This window comes from Ctenocephalides felis, unplaced genomic scaffold, assembly GCF_003426905.1.
Source record: "Ctenocephalides felis isolate EL2017-DRISC unplaced genomic scaffold, ASM342690v1 CF-g0.4_SCAFFOLD_00845, whole genome shotgun sequence".
NCBI lineage: Eukaryota > Metazoa > Arthropoda > Insecta > Siphonaptera > Pulicidae > Ctenocephalides > Ctenocephalides felis.
This window is the reverse complement of record NW_020536999.1, coordinates 44,452,131-44,468,785: the sequence shown is the minus strand read 5'-3', so window position 1 is coordinate 44,468,785 and position 16,655 is coordinate 44,452,131. Positions and strand designations below refer to the sequence as shown.

The following is a 16,655-nucleotide window of genomic DNA, read 5'->3' as shown; positions in this document are numbered from 1 at the left end:
AAAAATAATTTAGCTTATTATATCATGTCTCCGTGATTATAATTTATATTTATATATATGTACCATAAAAAATCAGCTTATATTTATATATCACACTTACCTTCTCAGTATACGATATTAGTATTATAATATATATTTGAAAGCAAAGCTATTATTTTTTTATGAAAAAAAACCCTTCAAACATTAAAAACAATTTTAAGAACACCTTTACAGTTATGAATGAAGAAAGATGGGAATGATATATATATATATATATATATATATATATATATATATATATACATATATATAGGGATTGAAAACACAAAATTAAGAAAATTATATTTTATTATAATATGAAACGTTGATAATATGATATGAACAAATACAAATAATATCTAAACAATAAATACAAAGGCTAAATTATACACATCCTAAATGTGAAATAATACAATAACTATAATATATAAGGCAAATAAAAATTTAATGAAACAAATAAAATCTATTATGAAATATACCAAAGAAAAATGCAAATACATATTAAAAAATTAAATCTCATAAAAAACGTAGAACTAAAATATATTACGGGATTATGTTATATTGTTTTTCATATAAATTTTATTTGCTTGCACCAAATTATGAAAAAATGTACAATTTATCAAAACCTTTTTAATTTATTAAAATATAAATCAAGAGGTGATTTTTATCCTAAATAAAAATTAACTTAAGCTGACGCAATATATAATAAGTATATTACTAAATGTAACTATATAATTATTCGAGTTATATAAAAACAATAAATGCAAAAATTTAGAATGGTGAAATAAATACAATGATACACTCTGTGAAAATGATATTATCTAATGGTCAATCTACAATATTTGAAAAGCTAACATAATTTTTAAAAAAAGTAAGTAAAAATCTAAGCCAAAAAATAAATAATTTATACCAAAAGATATTCATTTTTCTTTAAATGACCAAACAATTTGAGAAACTGTTAAAGGAATAATTATATTAAAGAAGCTTGGCTTAAAATAATAATTCTGAAACGCCATAATTAACTCCACTAATCATAGATTTAAATAAGTCACATGTAGGCTATTAAATAATACTTATAATAATGTTAACAAGAAGATTAACAATACGTACAAATATGTATGTATATATATATATCGTATTTTTTATATAACACATTAATATAAATATATAAAGTTTTTCAACCCAGAACGTTGTTATTAATGCCTGAGATGCAAACCTTTTCAGTCAATTTAATCAGTCGTAACATATAAAATTATAAAGTATAGCTACCAATCCATTTGTACTATAACTCACGTATTTTTTAAATTATTAATGTATAAATTTATACATTTCTCATTTAGTGCAAAATATAAGCAATTTATCAACATAAAGAATATGTTGTGAACAAAATATCCAAAATTAAAGGGACATCTATACTGGCAGGCATTTAAAACATTGTTCTCAAACAAAATATATTTATATCATATAAACGCATTTTATAATCAATACTCTGAAAATGGATATAAAAAAGTGAATCCAGAAATTACAAACCAAAATTATGAAAAACATAGATATGAAAATAATGATGCTAGTGAAACAAAATTCACGTACATTAAACAAACATTAAATTTTTTTTAAATAAATCATAAAACAAATAATTTAAAGGCAAGGGTTTAATTACAACTTAAAATAATATATTATATACACATTTTCGTGGTTTTAAATAATATGCTGCGTTAATTTGGATCACACATATTATATATATATATATATATATATATATATATATATATATCATTCAATCTTAAAAAATCAACCATAGTTTTATCCATTATATTTTTAAAAAAACTTGAAATAATTATTTGTCAGTTGTTGCTAGATCTAGAATGCGCCTTTTTTAGTTGCGTTAAAAATGTTAATGACAATAAAAATAATGATGATCAGTTATATTATGGTATTGAATATTTTGTAGTTAATTTTCGGTTAGATATCAAAGCCTCAAATATAAGAAATTTAATATTCGAACAAGCGTTAATGATTTTTTTATTTTGTCTAATAATGATTAATATTGCTATCGATTTATATCAAACAGTTTATAACTGAACAAAATATATATTAAATATTTAATGTTTACAGGTCTATTTGCATTAAAATTTGTTATAATTCACGCGAGTCCTTCTTAAGTACTCATGTCATTCATACACACATTTTGCAATCTATATTAAATTAACCTTTATCAACTAAAGCTGTTATTAAATTAGAAATTTTTACAGCTTACCGTTATTCAATCTTTCTGGCCGCCTCAATTCTAACTTTAAGCCGGAGTCCCGTCTCGAATCGTTCGAATCTTCGAAAGTTTTTGCCAAAGTTGGCGTTTGGGGAGAATCCAACGGTCTAGTTCCTACAAAGGAAGATTCCAACCAACAAAACCTTTGACTTGGACTCGCCGATCGAGATCTTCCACTCGGTGGAGGCAGCTTAGAGGCATCGTTTGCCCCCTGCTGAAGACGAGAATGCGCGTCCGAAACGTAGTGGACAATTGCAGATGTCACTTCTTTAATTGATGATTGAATTTCAGGTGTTTGAGCATCTAAAATAATGTTGTTATTGTTGTTCTGCTGGTGTTTCTGATTTTGTAGTTGTTTTTGTTGCTGTTGTTGGGGCATCGATATAGCCAACCTAGAGTATGAAAAAAACATCAAATAATATGCCAAAATTTAATATTATTTATGTATGATATATAACATTTCATAATACTAATAAATAACCAGTGGGGTATATGGCATCGTGCCTTAAGGCAAATTGCTGGAACTTCCCGTACCGTAACGAAATGTTCGAGGAATACTGAATGTTTTTAAATAGATTATTATAAATATTGTAACATTGTCTAATATTTATAAGAATTATGTAAACCGAATTGCAAAGTTAAAATCATTTGTTTAAAGTATATTAGAACTTTAGTCAGAATTAAAAATAAAATATGAATTATTTTCCATGTATAAAAAAACTAAAAAAAAAAAAATGATACAATTTTTTTCCAAAATCAATTATTTTGTTGAAACAAGCTGAAAGTTCTTTGAATTACGCTTAGTTCTCTCAAAAACTGCCATTTTTGCACATTTAGCTCTATATCTTCGAAACCGCTGGGCCTGCCATTGCCAAAACCTAAGTCACTTCTCCTAATCATTACTAATTGAATGTTTTTTAGATCATTCAAATCGGATGCTCCGTTCACTCAAAAACTCGATTTCTATTTTCTGCACTCTTTGCTCCGCATCTTCGTAACGGCTGGACCTGCCTTTGCCAAAAACTAATCAGCACATCTCCCTATCAATAGGAATCGAATGTTTTTTGAACTATTCAAATCGGTTAATCCGTGCGCCCGAAAACGTGACTGGAAATTTGTATCCATACATTCATACACACAACACACACATCCATTTTTTCTGAGGTATGCCAAAATGTTCAAAAACCTTCAAAACATCGAAATGTAAAAATTTTCAATTTCGATTTTCGGCCCATTACAATAACTTACCCTAAGGGAAGTTAATAAATAATAATTATAATCTCGTATTCCAATAAGTTATTATTAACCTTTCGGCTGGTGTTCTAGGCCTGGACAATTTTTCTTGGCTTCTCCAGCCCATATAGGGTTGTCTAAAACTACTTCTTAGCGAGTTGCTGCCTGCGCTGGTTATCACTGGACCTGTGGTTCTACTGCTAAAACTGCTCCGAACGCTGCTCGATGGAGAAGTTTGTGAAGAATTTAATTTGGAGGTAGACCACCTAAATAAAAAAATTAAAAATTATAAAAAACAATATGAATAATGTATGGATTATAAAAAATAGCATTACATTGATATTTGTTATACGTTTATTACAAAAAACTAGTTGGCATTGGTATTTTGCCTTGAGGCAAGTTACACGAACTTCCCGATATGTGTAAATAATCGACTTAATCAATAAAAAATAAATTCATTTATGATTGATTAGAAGTATTCCGAGTGGATTTATTACACATAATTGAAAACGAACGAACACGTTGACTCGAATTTTCTGAAAGCAAATTTTCACAAATCAATAATTTTTATAATTGAACCAGTTTTCATAGCACTTTAATGGTTTAGTATGTTCATTAAGATCAAGTACTCTATCGTTATACCAAGTAAATCGTCTAATTTTGATTTTAACAAACGTCAAAAAACTACTCATTTTCTCAAACTTTGATTAATTTTTAAAAGTAAATCATAAGGCCGTGATATTTCAGTAAGTTTTATAAGACAATGATATATATCACCAAAAGAAGTTCCATAAAAATCCGTATGAATTTTTTTTTCAACAGTTAATTACAAGAAAACGGCTCGGTAGATTTTCACCTTAAACTAATCAGTATCATTCTCAACTAATATCTTTCGAACAGTTTTTGATTTTTTAAAATCGATTCGGTAGTTTGAGCTTAAATGTGGATGAAAAGTTTAACACTTTTTTTCAAATTACAAAGAAACGACTTGGCAGATCGTCTCACAAACTGACAAAGTATAGTCCTCATTGAGATACATCAAATGGCTTTTAAATTTATGAAACCAGTTCAGGCGTTTTTGAGAAAACGCCGATCAAAGGTTTGATTTTGTCAAATGCCAAAAAAAACGATACTAATTTTTGCAAACTTTGACGAAATTTCAAAGTTAGACCAATTGTCGTGGAGCCGTAATATTTTCGTATGATCTAGAAGACTATGGTATCTACCGTTAAAAAAATAATAATAAAAATCGTCGAAAAAAACATTTTTTAACACTTTATTACAAGAAAACGGCCCGGCCGATCACTTCCAACAACTCATCAGCACGATTCCCAATGAATATCTTTTGAACGGTTTTTGAATTTTCAAGATCGATTCAGAACTGCGGGCTAAAACGTGGACAAAAAAATTTTCACTTTTCTTCTATTTACAAAGAAACGGCTTGGCTGATCGTCGTCGCAAAATTGATCAACGCTAGTCCTCATCGAGATACATCGAATGGCTTTTAAATTTTTGAAATTGGTCCAGCCATTTTTGAGAAAACGTCGATTTACGGCAAAAAAATCTGTTCACACACACATACTTTTTCCAAATTTAGTCTCATTCGATTCAGAATGGCTTGAAACGTCGAGAAAACAAAATTAGCAAATCGGATTTTTTGATGAAAACATAAACTTCTCCTTCGGGAAGTTAAAAATTATAAAAAACAATATAAATAATGTAATAATGTATGGATTATAAAAAATAGCATTGCATTGATGTTTGTTAAACGTTTACTTTAAAAAAAATTGCATTTAACCCGCTAATTTGTCAATTTTAACCATTAATCTCTTATTCATTTACACCAAATTTTGTAAGAATTAACATAGAAATATGACATGGGATATTTTATTTAATTTTACCTGCAGAAGTCTCGGTTCGTCGATGGTGACAACAAGTAACCTCCAGAATTAACACTTGAACCAGTGCAATTTGCATTCGGTCCTTGTATTATATTGGTTCCGTCCCTGGTCCTGCAACCACTGCCTAAGGAATTTAAAGATGTTGTTTTTGAGTTCAACCCAGTCCAGCGATTGGCTGATGGTCTTGTGTCGCAATCAGGCGATGATCGTTTTCTCAGCAGGAATCCTTCGCGAGGCACCTGACTCTGCCTGTACCAGTCTGGGAGATCCAGTCGCTGCAACGAGCGCTGCACGCGAAGCTGATGTTCGGACATCGAAGCTGAAGATGTTTTCTGCAGTTCATTCTCTGGGGGCTGTAATAAAACATGAGACATTAGATAAATACATAGATATTTCTATTAGCAAGTAAAATTAGTACTATTTTCTAAAATATTATAGTTATGCCAACGAGTAGATGAAGCATAGTTAAAAATAAATCTGAAATAGTTAACATTTATTATTTTTTTTTTTAAATGCAATAATATCTCATAACGCAAGCTACATCTTATATGAATGATGCAATATAAAAACGTACCAAAAGATTTTTTTGCATGACTTGATATTTTTGTATTGAAACAAAAGACGGTAATTTATATTTTATACATATCAACGAACAAATATTTCAAAATGATCAAAGTGCTCATGTATCAAAAGTATCCAAACTCCTGTACCTCATATTCAAAATCTGTATCAGATATCGAACGGGCCAAAATTGACTCGTCCGATAACGATCGCTCGGATGTCAAACCATCTGAACTGAAATCGTCACAATCTGCTTCCAAAACACACCGCAAAGTTTCACAATCAACTTTTTCTAAAAATTCTTGCAATTCCAAACATAGGTCACCCAATTCTTCCCTAAGATCTCCAACCCCTGATCGAAAACAACCTAACATATCTTCGAAAGCGTCAAGATCCAATTTTAAATTGTCCATTCCATCGTCAATACGCGACATATCGCCGTCCAAACGATGCATATTTTTGGATAAATGGCTTGCATTTACATCCAATTGACATCGATCCTTGTTTGAGTGAGATAAACTATTTTGGCGGTTTTTATTGTTCAACCAGTGATAACCGTAAGCCACTTCCATCACGATTTTGCTGAGAGCAACACTGACAACAGATGAAGATATGCGGAGGAAAACGTCTGTGCAATGAACCACGGACGATTCAATGAACGAAATGATTTTCTCGGGACACGGTTTTATCATTGATTAGTTAAAAAAAGTTTTAAAATCAGTTTAAGTTCAATTGCAACATCACAACTTGAAATAAATTTCGAAGAAAATTTAAAGTAACTCAAAAACTAATAAAACGCTTTTTAGAATCTGTTAGTACTTATGCACACAAAATTTAGAAAACTGTTTTAAAATGCTTAAGTATTTATCACTATCTTTAGTCGCACTAATTATTTATTTTTTATTTTATTTTTAGACTTCGCGATTAACAAACGCGTTTATAAAACGTTTCGGAAACTAACGTCTTACCGAAGGAACTGACTAGGAATGAGATTCAAGAAAAAAGACACCACTTTCGTGGTGTTTCGACAACCACTACAAACCCCAAACATTACAAATCTGAATATCAATGGTTTCTAAAGTTTTGTTGCATAATGCTGTTACGAAATTTTGAACACGTAGATAATATTTTTCAAAGAAAGTTTTGATGTCTGGCCTGGCCTGACCCAAATCATCATAATTATAATTGTAATTCCAAATACTATTTAATAAAATTCTTAAAAATAAATATAAATCTTAAAAAAAATAAAGTAAATTTAGGTTTTTGTTATTTTAGTTTTTGCATAATGGATATATTTAACAATATGTATTTCAACTTATTTTTAGCTATGAAATAAATTTAAATATTGTTAGAATAATGAATATATAACCAGGCATTATTAAAACTTATATAAAATAAATAGTAACTAGTGGGGTGTATGACATCGTGCCTTAAGACAAATTGCTGGAATTTCCCGTAACGTAACAAAATGTTCGAGAAATATTGAATGTTTTCAAATAGATGATTATAAATATTGTAGCATTGTCTAATATTTATAAGAATTATATAAACTGAATTGCAAAGTTAAACATATTTATTTAAAGTATATTAGAACTTTAGTCAGAATTACGATTACGACGTTAAAAACAAATTTTTATGAAAAAAAAATTGAAAAAAAAATTTTTTGAAACTAAAAATTTGTTTTTTTCCAAAATCAATTATTTTGTTAAAACAAGCAGAAAGTTCTTTGAATCATTCAAATGGGACGCTTAGTTCTCTCAAAAACTGCCATTTTTTGCACATTTAGCTTTGTATCTCCGAAATGGTTAGGCCTGCCTTTGACACTAATAACCACTTCACCCAATCATTACTAATTGAATGTTTTTTAGATCATTCAAATCGGATGCTCCGTTCTCTCAAAAACTCGATTTCTATTTTCTGCACTCTTTGCTCCGTATCTCCGAAACGGCTGGACCTGCCTTTGTCAAAAACTAATCAGCTCTTCTCCCTATCAATAGCAAATGTTTTTTGAACCATTCAAATCAGTTGATCCGTGCGCCCCAAAACGTGACTGGAAATTTGTATCCATACATACATACACACACACATCCATTTTCCTTCAATCCAACCTTCAAAACGTTGAGAAATGTAAAAATTTTCAATTTCGATTTTAGGCCCATTACAATAACCTACCCTACGGGAAGTTGATAAACAGCCTTATGTCAAGCAGTAGAGGCATCGGTTTTTACTTGCAAATATTAAATACCATATGTTTCTAAGTAAAAATATACCTTTACTGCATCATTAAAAACAATCATTGGTATAATAGAAATTATAATAATAAATTCATCAAAGTGGTTGACCATTGGTTCACCATTAGGTCGACTTCTAAAAAAAACGAAGTATTTATGTCAATTACCACAACCTTAAGTTCAAATTAATACGATATTACTATATATGATGAACACAAATAACATTAATTATTTTAAACGAAAATTATGTTTGAAAATTAAAACTTATTTTTATTGAAATTTTACTCATATGAAATGACTCGCTGTTTCAGAACCTGTGTAATATAATATTCTTAAACGATCATACCTGGCAGGATAATATAAATACTACTAATCTCTTGGGCTCCTGCTAGGGTCGGCATTATATTATTATAGGCAATCCCAAAATTCTGTATTTGCATAAGACCGTGTCGTAAAATACGAATTAAATTGCGCACACTTGCGTTGTGTAATTGCGTTGCACATAGATTTTATAAGTAACAACGTGTCTTCAAAATCCCGAAGAGTTTAGAGATACATACTTGCGTTAATGCAAAGGCAAAATCCACTATTGCCGAAATTAAAAAATAATACCTAAAATTCAACTGCTTTTCTAAATTCACGTACAATGATTTTCAATAGAAGTAAAGGATATGGTTTTGTAAAAAGAAAAATTGAAGGAATATTGTTATATAAAGCAAATTAGAAAATAGTTTTTTGTAAAAATTTTACAGTATTATAACTGTTTTATATCCTTCAAGGCTCTTTTCTACAATTACAATTACAATTAAATATGTTTTTCATACTCTGTAGCAAATCAAGTAACAAATCTATAGGTAAAAAGTACTATTATTCAGAATTCATACTAGATAAAACCATAAATTGTATGAATAGTAATTGTGGGGTTAATACTTTGCTTATTAAAACTTGCAGGTATATGTAATTGAATTAAATTTTTGCTTCAATTCATGAGTGTTCTGGACTACGTATTTTTATGACATTTCTAATTCTATTATTATAAAAAGGGATTATCCTATTAAATTGATCTTCGAGAGGTTAAGAGATCAAAATGCATTTGGTCAATGGGACCGAAAATGTAACACCTAATTTAATGTATAGAAAACTTTTGAGGCGGCGCTTAGGCGCTTTGATATTTCATCTCTAACCATTCCACGCAATACGAGTGCTCTAATCAAAAGTTATAAATTAAGAATTTTAATTTTCGATACAGAAAGTTCCAGCAATTTGCCTCAAGGTACGATGCCATGCACCACTAGTTTTTGTTTTAATTATCTCAAAATTTTTTAAATCTGTCTGTAATCATCTGTAATCACTATCGTTCATCATAGTTTATAACAATTTTTTTTAATAAATAAAATCAAGAAATGTTCGTAAAAATATATAAATTTAATATGTATTTTATTATTTAATGAAACATTCCATTCGAGTTTACTTTAGCAAGAGCACATAGCTGAATACGCATGATTGAAGTTTGATATTGACTTATCAAAGTACATGTCAACAGAATCCGGTATCTGCAATACATCTGCATTATTCAATACTGATACAGATTATAAATGTGACAATACTAATTTAATACATGAAGACATGTTCATTGATGGCAAATCATTAATCCTTTACAAACATAAAATCAAATATGCAAATAAATGTCCTACCTAATGACAAGGATGCACCTTAAAAAGTGATTCAAATAATAAAATATGCTGACGTATTACAAATAAAAAACATTGATGATTAAACATCGTATCTACATATAATTAAAAGTAGTACTTTGTAAGTAATAAAATATTTCATAAAATAAATATTTAAAAACAGCTTTAAACTGGTTCAATTTAATTCTCACAAAATAAAAAGAGCAAACAGCCAATTTCCTTTCCACTTTATATGAACAAACTATAAAAGCCCACAATTTCCTCTAGAAAGCGTTTTATACTTTCCGATCAAATATCCGCTGGTATAATCGATAGTAAGGCTGATGTCACATAAAACCGCTTAAAAAAAAAACTCGTTAATACAGTATTTTTTTCAACTTGTCAGTATTGATTATTTACTGGTCAAAAACCGAAAATGCAATTGCAAACTTCTGAAAAAATAATAATAAATATTGTCGAGGAGACAGAAATAACAATAGCAACGATATAAATATTATCTAGTGCTGCATGGCATTTAAGATAAATGCTTTGAGGTAGTTAATTAAATCTTAATTTACTTTAAAGTAAATTGCTGAAACGTCCCGTATCGTAATTCATTTTTTCTAAATGCTTTTTTTTTGAAAGCTCGAGGAATTTGAAAAAATCGACTTTTTAGAAAATTTGAATGTTTTGAAAATTTTGAAATTTTTGGTATCAATATGTTACTTTCATGAAAATTTTGAAATTTGTTCAAGATTCTTGAGCCATAATATCGAAAATGTCAAAAACATTTGATGATGATCTTTATTAGTAAACTTTAAACATTATAAATATGGTACTAAACCCATTAAAATGAATACAAATGTTGTACTTTTTAATTAAATCTTTATAAAATATTTAATAATTTGACGCGCATATGTCTAATGATAATTTTTGGCCGCCAAATAACATTTTTTCTTTAACTTTTTTATCTGGATCTACGAAGTCGTTGGACCTGCCGTCCCAGAAATTCAATCATTCATACATTCCATCACTGAAAGTAAAATGCTTTTTAATTCATTTATTCCCTCAAAAACTGAATTGGCATTTTTAGCACTTTTTGCTCCGTATTTTCGAAACGACTGGACCTGCTTATCAATAGAAATCGAATTTTTTTACATAACTCAAATCGGTAGATCCGTGCTCTCGAAAAAGTCGGCGAAAAACTGTATCCGCACACATATGCGAATACACACAGTCACACACATACATACAAATACACACATGTACATCCATCTTTTTTAAAGTATTTCAGAATGTTCAGAAAACTTTGAAACATAAAGATATATTGTTTATGAAAAATTAACTAAATCTTTCCATTTCTTCTCAACTGTTTCATGTGACATCGACTTAATTTTTTCAATTAACTCAAAAACATTCTTCTTCGTATGATTAAAATAAAAATAGTCATATAAAAAATCGTTTGTATTTACCCACTTTTAATGTGTAAATAAATATTTTAACAGTCAGTGTTTCACAAAAAAAAATTAACTAAATCTTCTCATTTCCTCTTGTTTCATTCGACATCGACCTAAGCTTCCTCCTCTCAAAAATCTGTCCGCAAATGTTGACCTAACAATTTCGTAGCCGTCCGCTTGTAATAATAGTAAGTAAATATAATATGGGTCCTTTATAGACGGCTCTGGGCGATTTGCATGTCCTGCAATATAATGACACAGCATGGGGCCAAAATCCTTAGTAATATAAGTTGCGCAGTATAATCCTCTTTTCGGCGGACTGATTGCATGATTTTGTCAAAATTATTGCCCTGCACATAGTCAACTAGTCAGCACGCAAATAATACAGATTTGTTTGCAAAACATAGCAAATCTCATAATAAAATTTCATTTATTGGGTCATTGTGTAAATAATTCCGGTGGAGATGCGATAAATACATACAGTGTGGAAAATGAGAAGAATTAATGAATTTATATAGATTTTTATAAAATCATCAAAATATTTTTATTTTATTTAATTTAGCTTTCATATTAATGTTCACTTTCTCAATTTTTATACTTTTTTTTACTTTTCATATCGTTTTTATTAATAAAGATATAATATTCACAAACATTTGAAGACGTTTTAATATCTTATTTTTCATTTTTTGCATTATGATTATTATCATTATTAATGTATAAAAAGGTCTGTTTCATATGAATAAAAAATCAAAATGTATTAAAACACATATTACTCTTTTTATTTCTATTCGTTGCGTTAGAATTTGGTATCTTTAATTTTTATTTATAATTTTATTTTAATTTTTATTTTTACTAACTATTATATTTTTTTTTTTTAATGATTAATATCATTAACTTCCCGTAGGGTAAATTATTGTAATCGTCCAAAAATCGAAATTGAAAATTTTTGCATTTCTCGACGTTTTGAATGTTTCTGAACATTTTGGCATACCTCAGAAAAAATGGATGTGTGTGAGTGTATGTGTGTATGTGTGTGTGTTTTGTGTGTTCGCATTTTTTCGTTTACGTTTTCAGGCGCACGGATCAACCGATTTGAATGGTTCAAAAAACATTCGATTCCTATTGATAGGGAGATGTGCTGATTAGTTTTTGGCAAAGGCGGGTCCAGCAGTTACGGAGAAAAAAAGCAAAGAGTGCAGAAAATAGAAATCGAGTTTTTGAGAGAACGGAGCATCGGATTTGAATCATCTAAAAAACATACAATTAGTAATTATTGGGAGAAGTGGTTATTAGTTTTTGGCAGAGGCAGGCCCAGCCGTTTCGAAGATACAAAGCTAAATGTGCAAAAAATGGCAGTTTTTGAGAGAACTAAGCGTCCGATTTGAATGATTCAAAGAACTTTCTGCTTGTTTTAAGAAAATAATTGATTTTGGAAGAAAAAATTTTTGGTCCAAATTTTTTTTTTTCAAAAAAATTTTTTTGTATATCTAAAATAATTCAGATTTTATTCTTAATTCTGACTAAAGTTCTAATATACTTAAACAAATAATTTCAACTTTGCAATTCAGTTTAGTTAATTTTTATAAATATTTAACAATTATACAGAATTTATAATAATCTGTTTGAAAACATTTAATATTCCTCGAACATTTCGTTACGGTACGGGAAGTTCCAGCAATTTGCCTTAAAGCACGTTGCCATGCGCCCCACTAGTTTTTATTTTTAATTATTTGTATGTTCATTGCACCCAATAAAAATATAATGATGAGGACTGCAGATTAGAAATAATATTTGAAAATTATAATAATTTCTAATTATAATAACTTTCTTATTAAATTTGAAGATATTTACAAGCGAGTTGTATTTTATATAATAATGACACACTAAAACCTTTCGCATTAAATGACTCAATATTACAAAGATATTAACTTCAGATTTTAGCCCGAGACTAATTTACAATTAAATTCAGACTATAGGTACCTAAAAGCTTTTATATCATGAATTTAGACAGTTTTGGGTAAAAACACATTGACACAGAGACAAAGTGCTATTAACGATAGTCTGCGATGGATTTTACATTCAATTCAATTGCTCGCACAAAGGAAATATTTTTCTGAAGTTATAGCTTAGGTATAAAGTATTTTTAATACTTTTATTTGGGAATGGAAATAAAAGAAGAATGGTTTTTTGTTTTGTTCGAGTATATGTAAGTAAAGGTAGTAAAATAATAAAAGTTTACTTATTTTATTTCTTTTGTTCCTCAACAAAAAATAGTTTTTGTTCAAAAATGTAACTGTACTATAATATGTATACATCCATGTAATACAATACGCATATACATATTTATATAAAAGAATAAATACTAAGTTTATTTATTATTCAATCTTCCAATATTATATGAATATTATTGAGAAATAAAAAATAAGTTTTATTTTTATTTAAATAGTTAATTTTTTTAGTATAATACTATTTGGAAAATACTAATAGAATTGATAAAATTTATTTTTTTAAATAAAAAAATAGCGAATATGGGAATTTCTAAATAATACTATGCTATTTAGCTGCCTTACAACAATTATTCAATAAACATTAAATAATGATAATTTTTAGCATCACACTGTGCGAGGCTAAAAGTATTAGCGAAATCCTGCCAATTAAAAGCAAAGTGAATGGGGACACGTGAAAAACAGATGTTGACAACCACTAATTCGGCTAAAGCCTGAAAAATCTATAAGTAGAATCGATTTTTTATTAAATTTCTCAGAATAAAGCAAGTAATTCTATGAGCTACAGTGAGAACTTAATCTAAACGAATCATAGTAGAATCAATAAATTTATCTTACCGAAGTGCATGTATACATGTATAGGATACTCAATTTTAAATGTATGTATAGGATAGAGCGAGGCATAAAGGTCCATTACAATTTTATTGTGAAAACCAAATCAATTATATCGTAACAAAACAACTATCTGACTATGTTTAGTAAAACTCCAAAGGTAAGGTAATTATATAGATCATTATAGAAATGTTTTTTTGCTGTTTTTCAAAAACATGTCCTTTTTACCTCATTAAGCATTAAGGATTCGTAAATCAAATAACGGTACTCACAACCGAAATAATAACAAAAAAGGAAATGGTTTTTGTTACAGATTTTCAAATATTGCTCTTTATCTTCCGAAGGCGTCGAAAGAATCAAGGTGATAGCATCTTTTCCCTCTACTTTCAAATTTCGTTGTTAAAAAATCTTAACTTGTTTCTGAGATACCGGTGGTGGACCTTTTTACCAGCGGACCTTTAGGCACTAGTACAATTTTTCACGCATATAAAATATAAAATATAATAAATTATATGCTGTAGTATTTATGTAATTAGAAATTTGTTCATATTGATAGTTCATATCAATATCTATTTTATAATAGTACGAACTAGAAGACAAATTGCGGTTCCGAACAAATATTTTAATCATGCTAAATTCATCTTCTACATCTGGACCAAAATTTATAGAGTGTTATACGCTCATTAAGATAAGTTGAGATATAGGATTTTTATAAAATTAAGACATCAACTACTATAGTAAAATGATTCAATTTCTTTTGTCTAGGCTTAGAAAGAAGCATTGGAATTCCGTGGAAGCGCCGCTCTGGGCGTCCAGAAAATCTATTAATAAGATCGGACGACTCGGAACTCGTAAAGAATGAGCATAAACTAAGGTGACTGACCTAAAGTTATAATTAAAAACTGTTTCCTAATATTGCACCTGAGAAAATGTAATCTAAGCTAACTATATCATGCAGATTGGATTCATTACTAGAAAGATGTTAGAATTCCGAGTATGAAAAATAATTGACGCCATATAACAGAAATGATCAAAAATTTAAAAAAAATAGTTAGAAAGTATAAGACAACTTCAATTCATATGCTATTTCTAAGATGCAATGGGTATTTAAAACTTATTATAATTCTATGCATTCGCATGGTACTTGTTACCTATGTCTACCTCTTGTCCATTAACAGTTTCAGAATCATAACTTTAATATTCGACAAATCAAAGTTTTGATATAAATTGGACTACAAAGCAAAAACAACAAAGGGCTCTCTTAGGCATCAAATCCCTAATCATGACAACTTTCATTTCAATATTAATTAGCTCACGGAAATATTAATTATCGAAATACAATCCAAAATCATTCTCATCTCATAAGCACTGAATATTTCTCTAAAACCCTTTCAGAATTATTAATAGTGGGCGAAGAACAAACCGATGATGTAATAGCTGTCAATTAAAATTTAATTAACGCTGACATATGGGTCAGAGATCTCGACCCTAGGACAAGTGCCTCTATTTTAGGTTCATCAATACAATTTTACGTAGTTAGCAGAGATCAACGTGATTAAATATCGTAAATTGCTCAATAATAAAAGATTAGAAAAAAACAACTGTAAACTTATCATGACAAAAATAATAAAGGTCTATATATGATTTGAAATCAATAGTGCAAAAGAATGGTAAGTAAAAATTTAAAAATTGCATGCCAATGTTAATTGAAAGCATTCTGTTTTATGAACAAAAAAATGACAAAAATAAATTATTTCATCCAAATAAGTTATAGGAACAATATTCAGAGATAACAAGGATATAGTTACTTGCAATCTAAGAATCTCCACATCAATTAAATTCGCATCGTTAAAATGGAAATTATAAAAATGAAAACTTTTCTATTATTTAATTACGCATAAAATAATATGTTCTTTGTTACTTACATGTACTGTACAACAATATACGGAATACTTTCTATAAAATATTACACTTTCTATAGAGTATAAAATTTTATGGGAAATCGTTAAGTGTGCACTTCAGGAGCAGTATGTACTTTAAATAGTGAGATTTTAAATATTAATAAAAGAGAAACAGCGTACTATAACTGGGAGATTATAAATAAAAATACTGTCAATAATAGAAAGAACAAATTCACTGAGATCGACAAACTTCTGGTTATAAAAAAATTATATTAGGACATGATAAATTTGATTAATTATTATTATTCATCTAATTGTTTGCAAATTTCTCAATTATCAAATATGTCATACACACCAACACGTATATATTCCACTATATCACATTTTCTTTCATTTATCAAAATGCAATTTGAGATCTAAAAGCAAACAATAGCTGCATTTATGAATGTAAATATATGATCAAATTGAAGTATTTACCATTATATAGAGTCTGCACTAGTATCTTATTTCATAATCCAAAGAATACTGATGTCATTTTTATATCAAATAGGTATTTTGAATTATCTCTTAGAACAATAAT

General features: G+C 28.6%; 1 protein-coding gene across 1 annotated transcript in view; it reads right to left on the bottom strand.

The window, feature by feature from the left end:
• LOC113370649 overlaps nucleotides 1–16,655 on the bottom strand; it is a 219,443-nt gene that overhangs the window by 966 nt on the left and 201,822 nt on the right. Inside the window, exons 4-6 of the mRNA XM_026611347.1 lie at nucleotides 5,419–5,771; nucleotides 3,592–3,783; nucleotides 2,276–2,676 (exon numbers count right to left, since the gene is read on the bottom strand). Coding sequence (XP_026467132.1) covers nucleotides 2,276–2,676; nucleotides 3,592–3,783; nucleotides 5,419–5,771 — 946 coding nt within the window. The remainder of the gene's footprint in view (nucleotides 1–2,275; nucleotides 2,677–3,591; nucleotides 3,784–5,418; nucleotides 5,772–16,655) is intronic.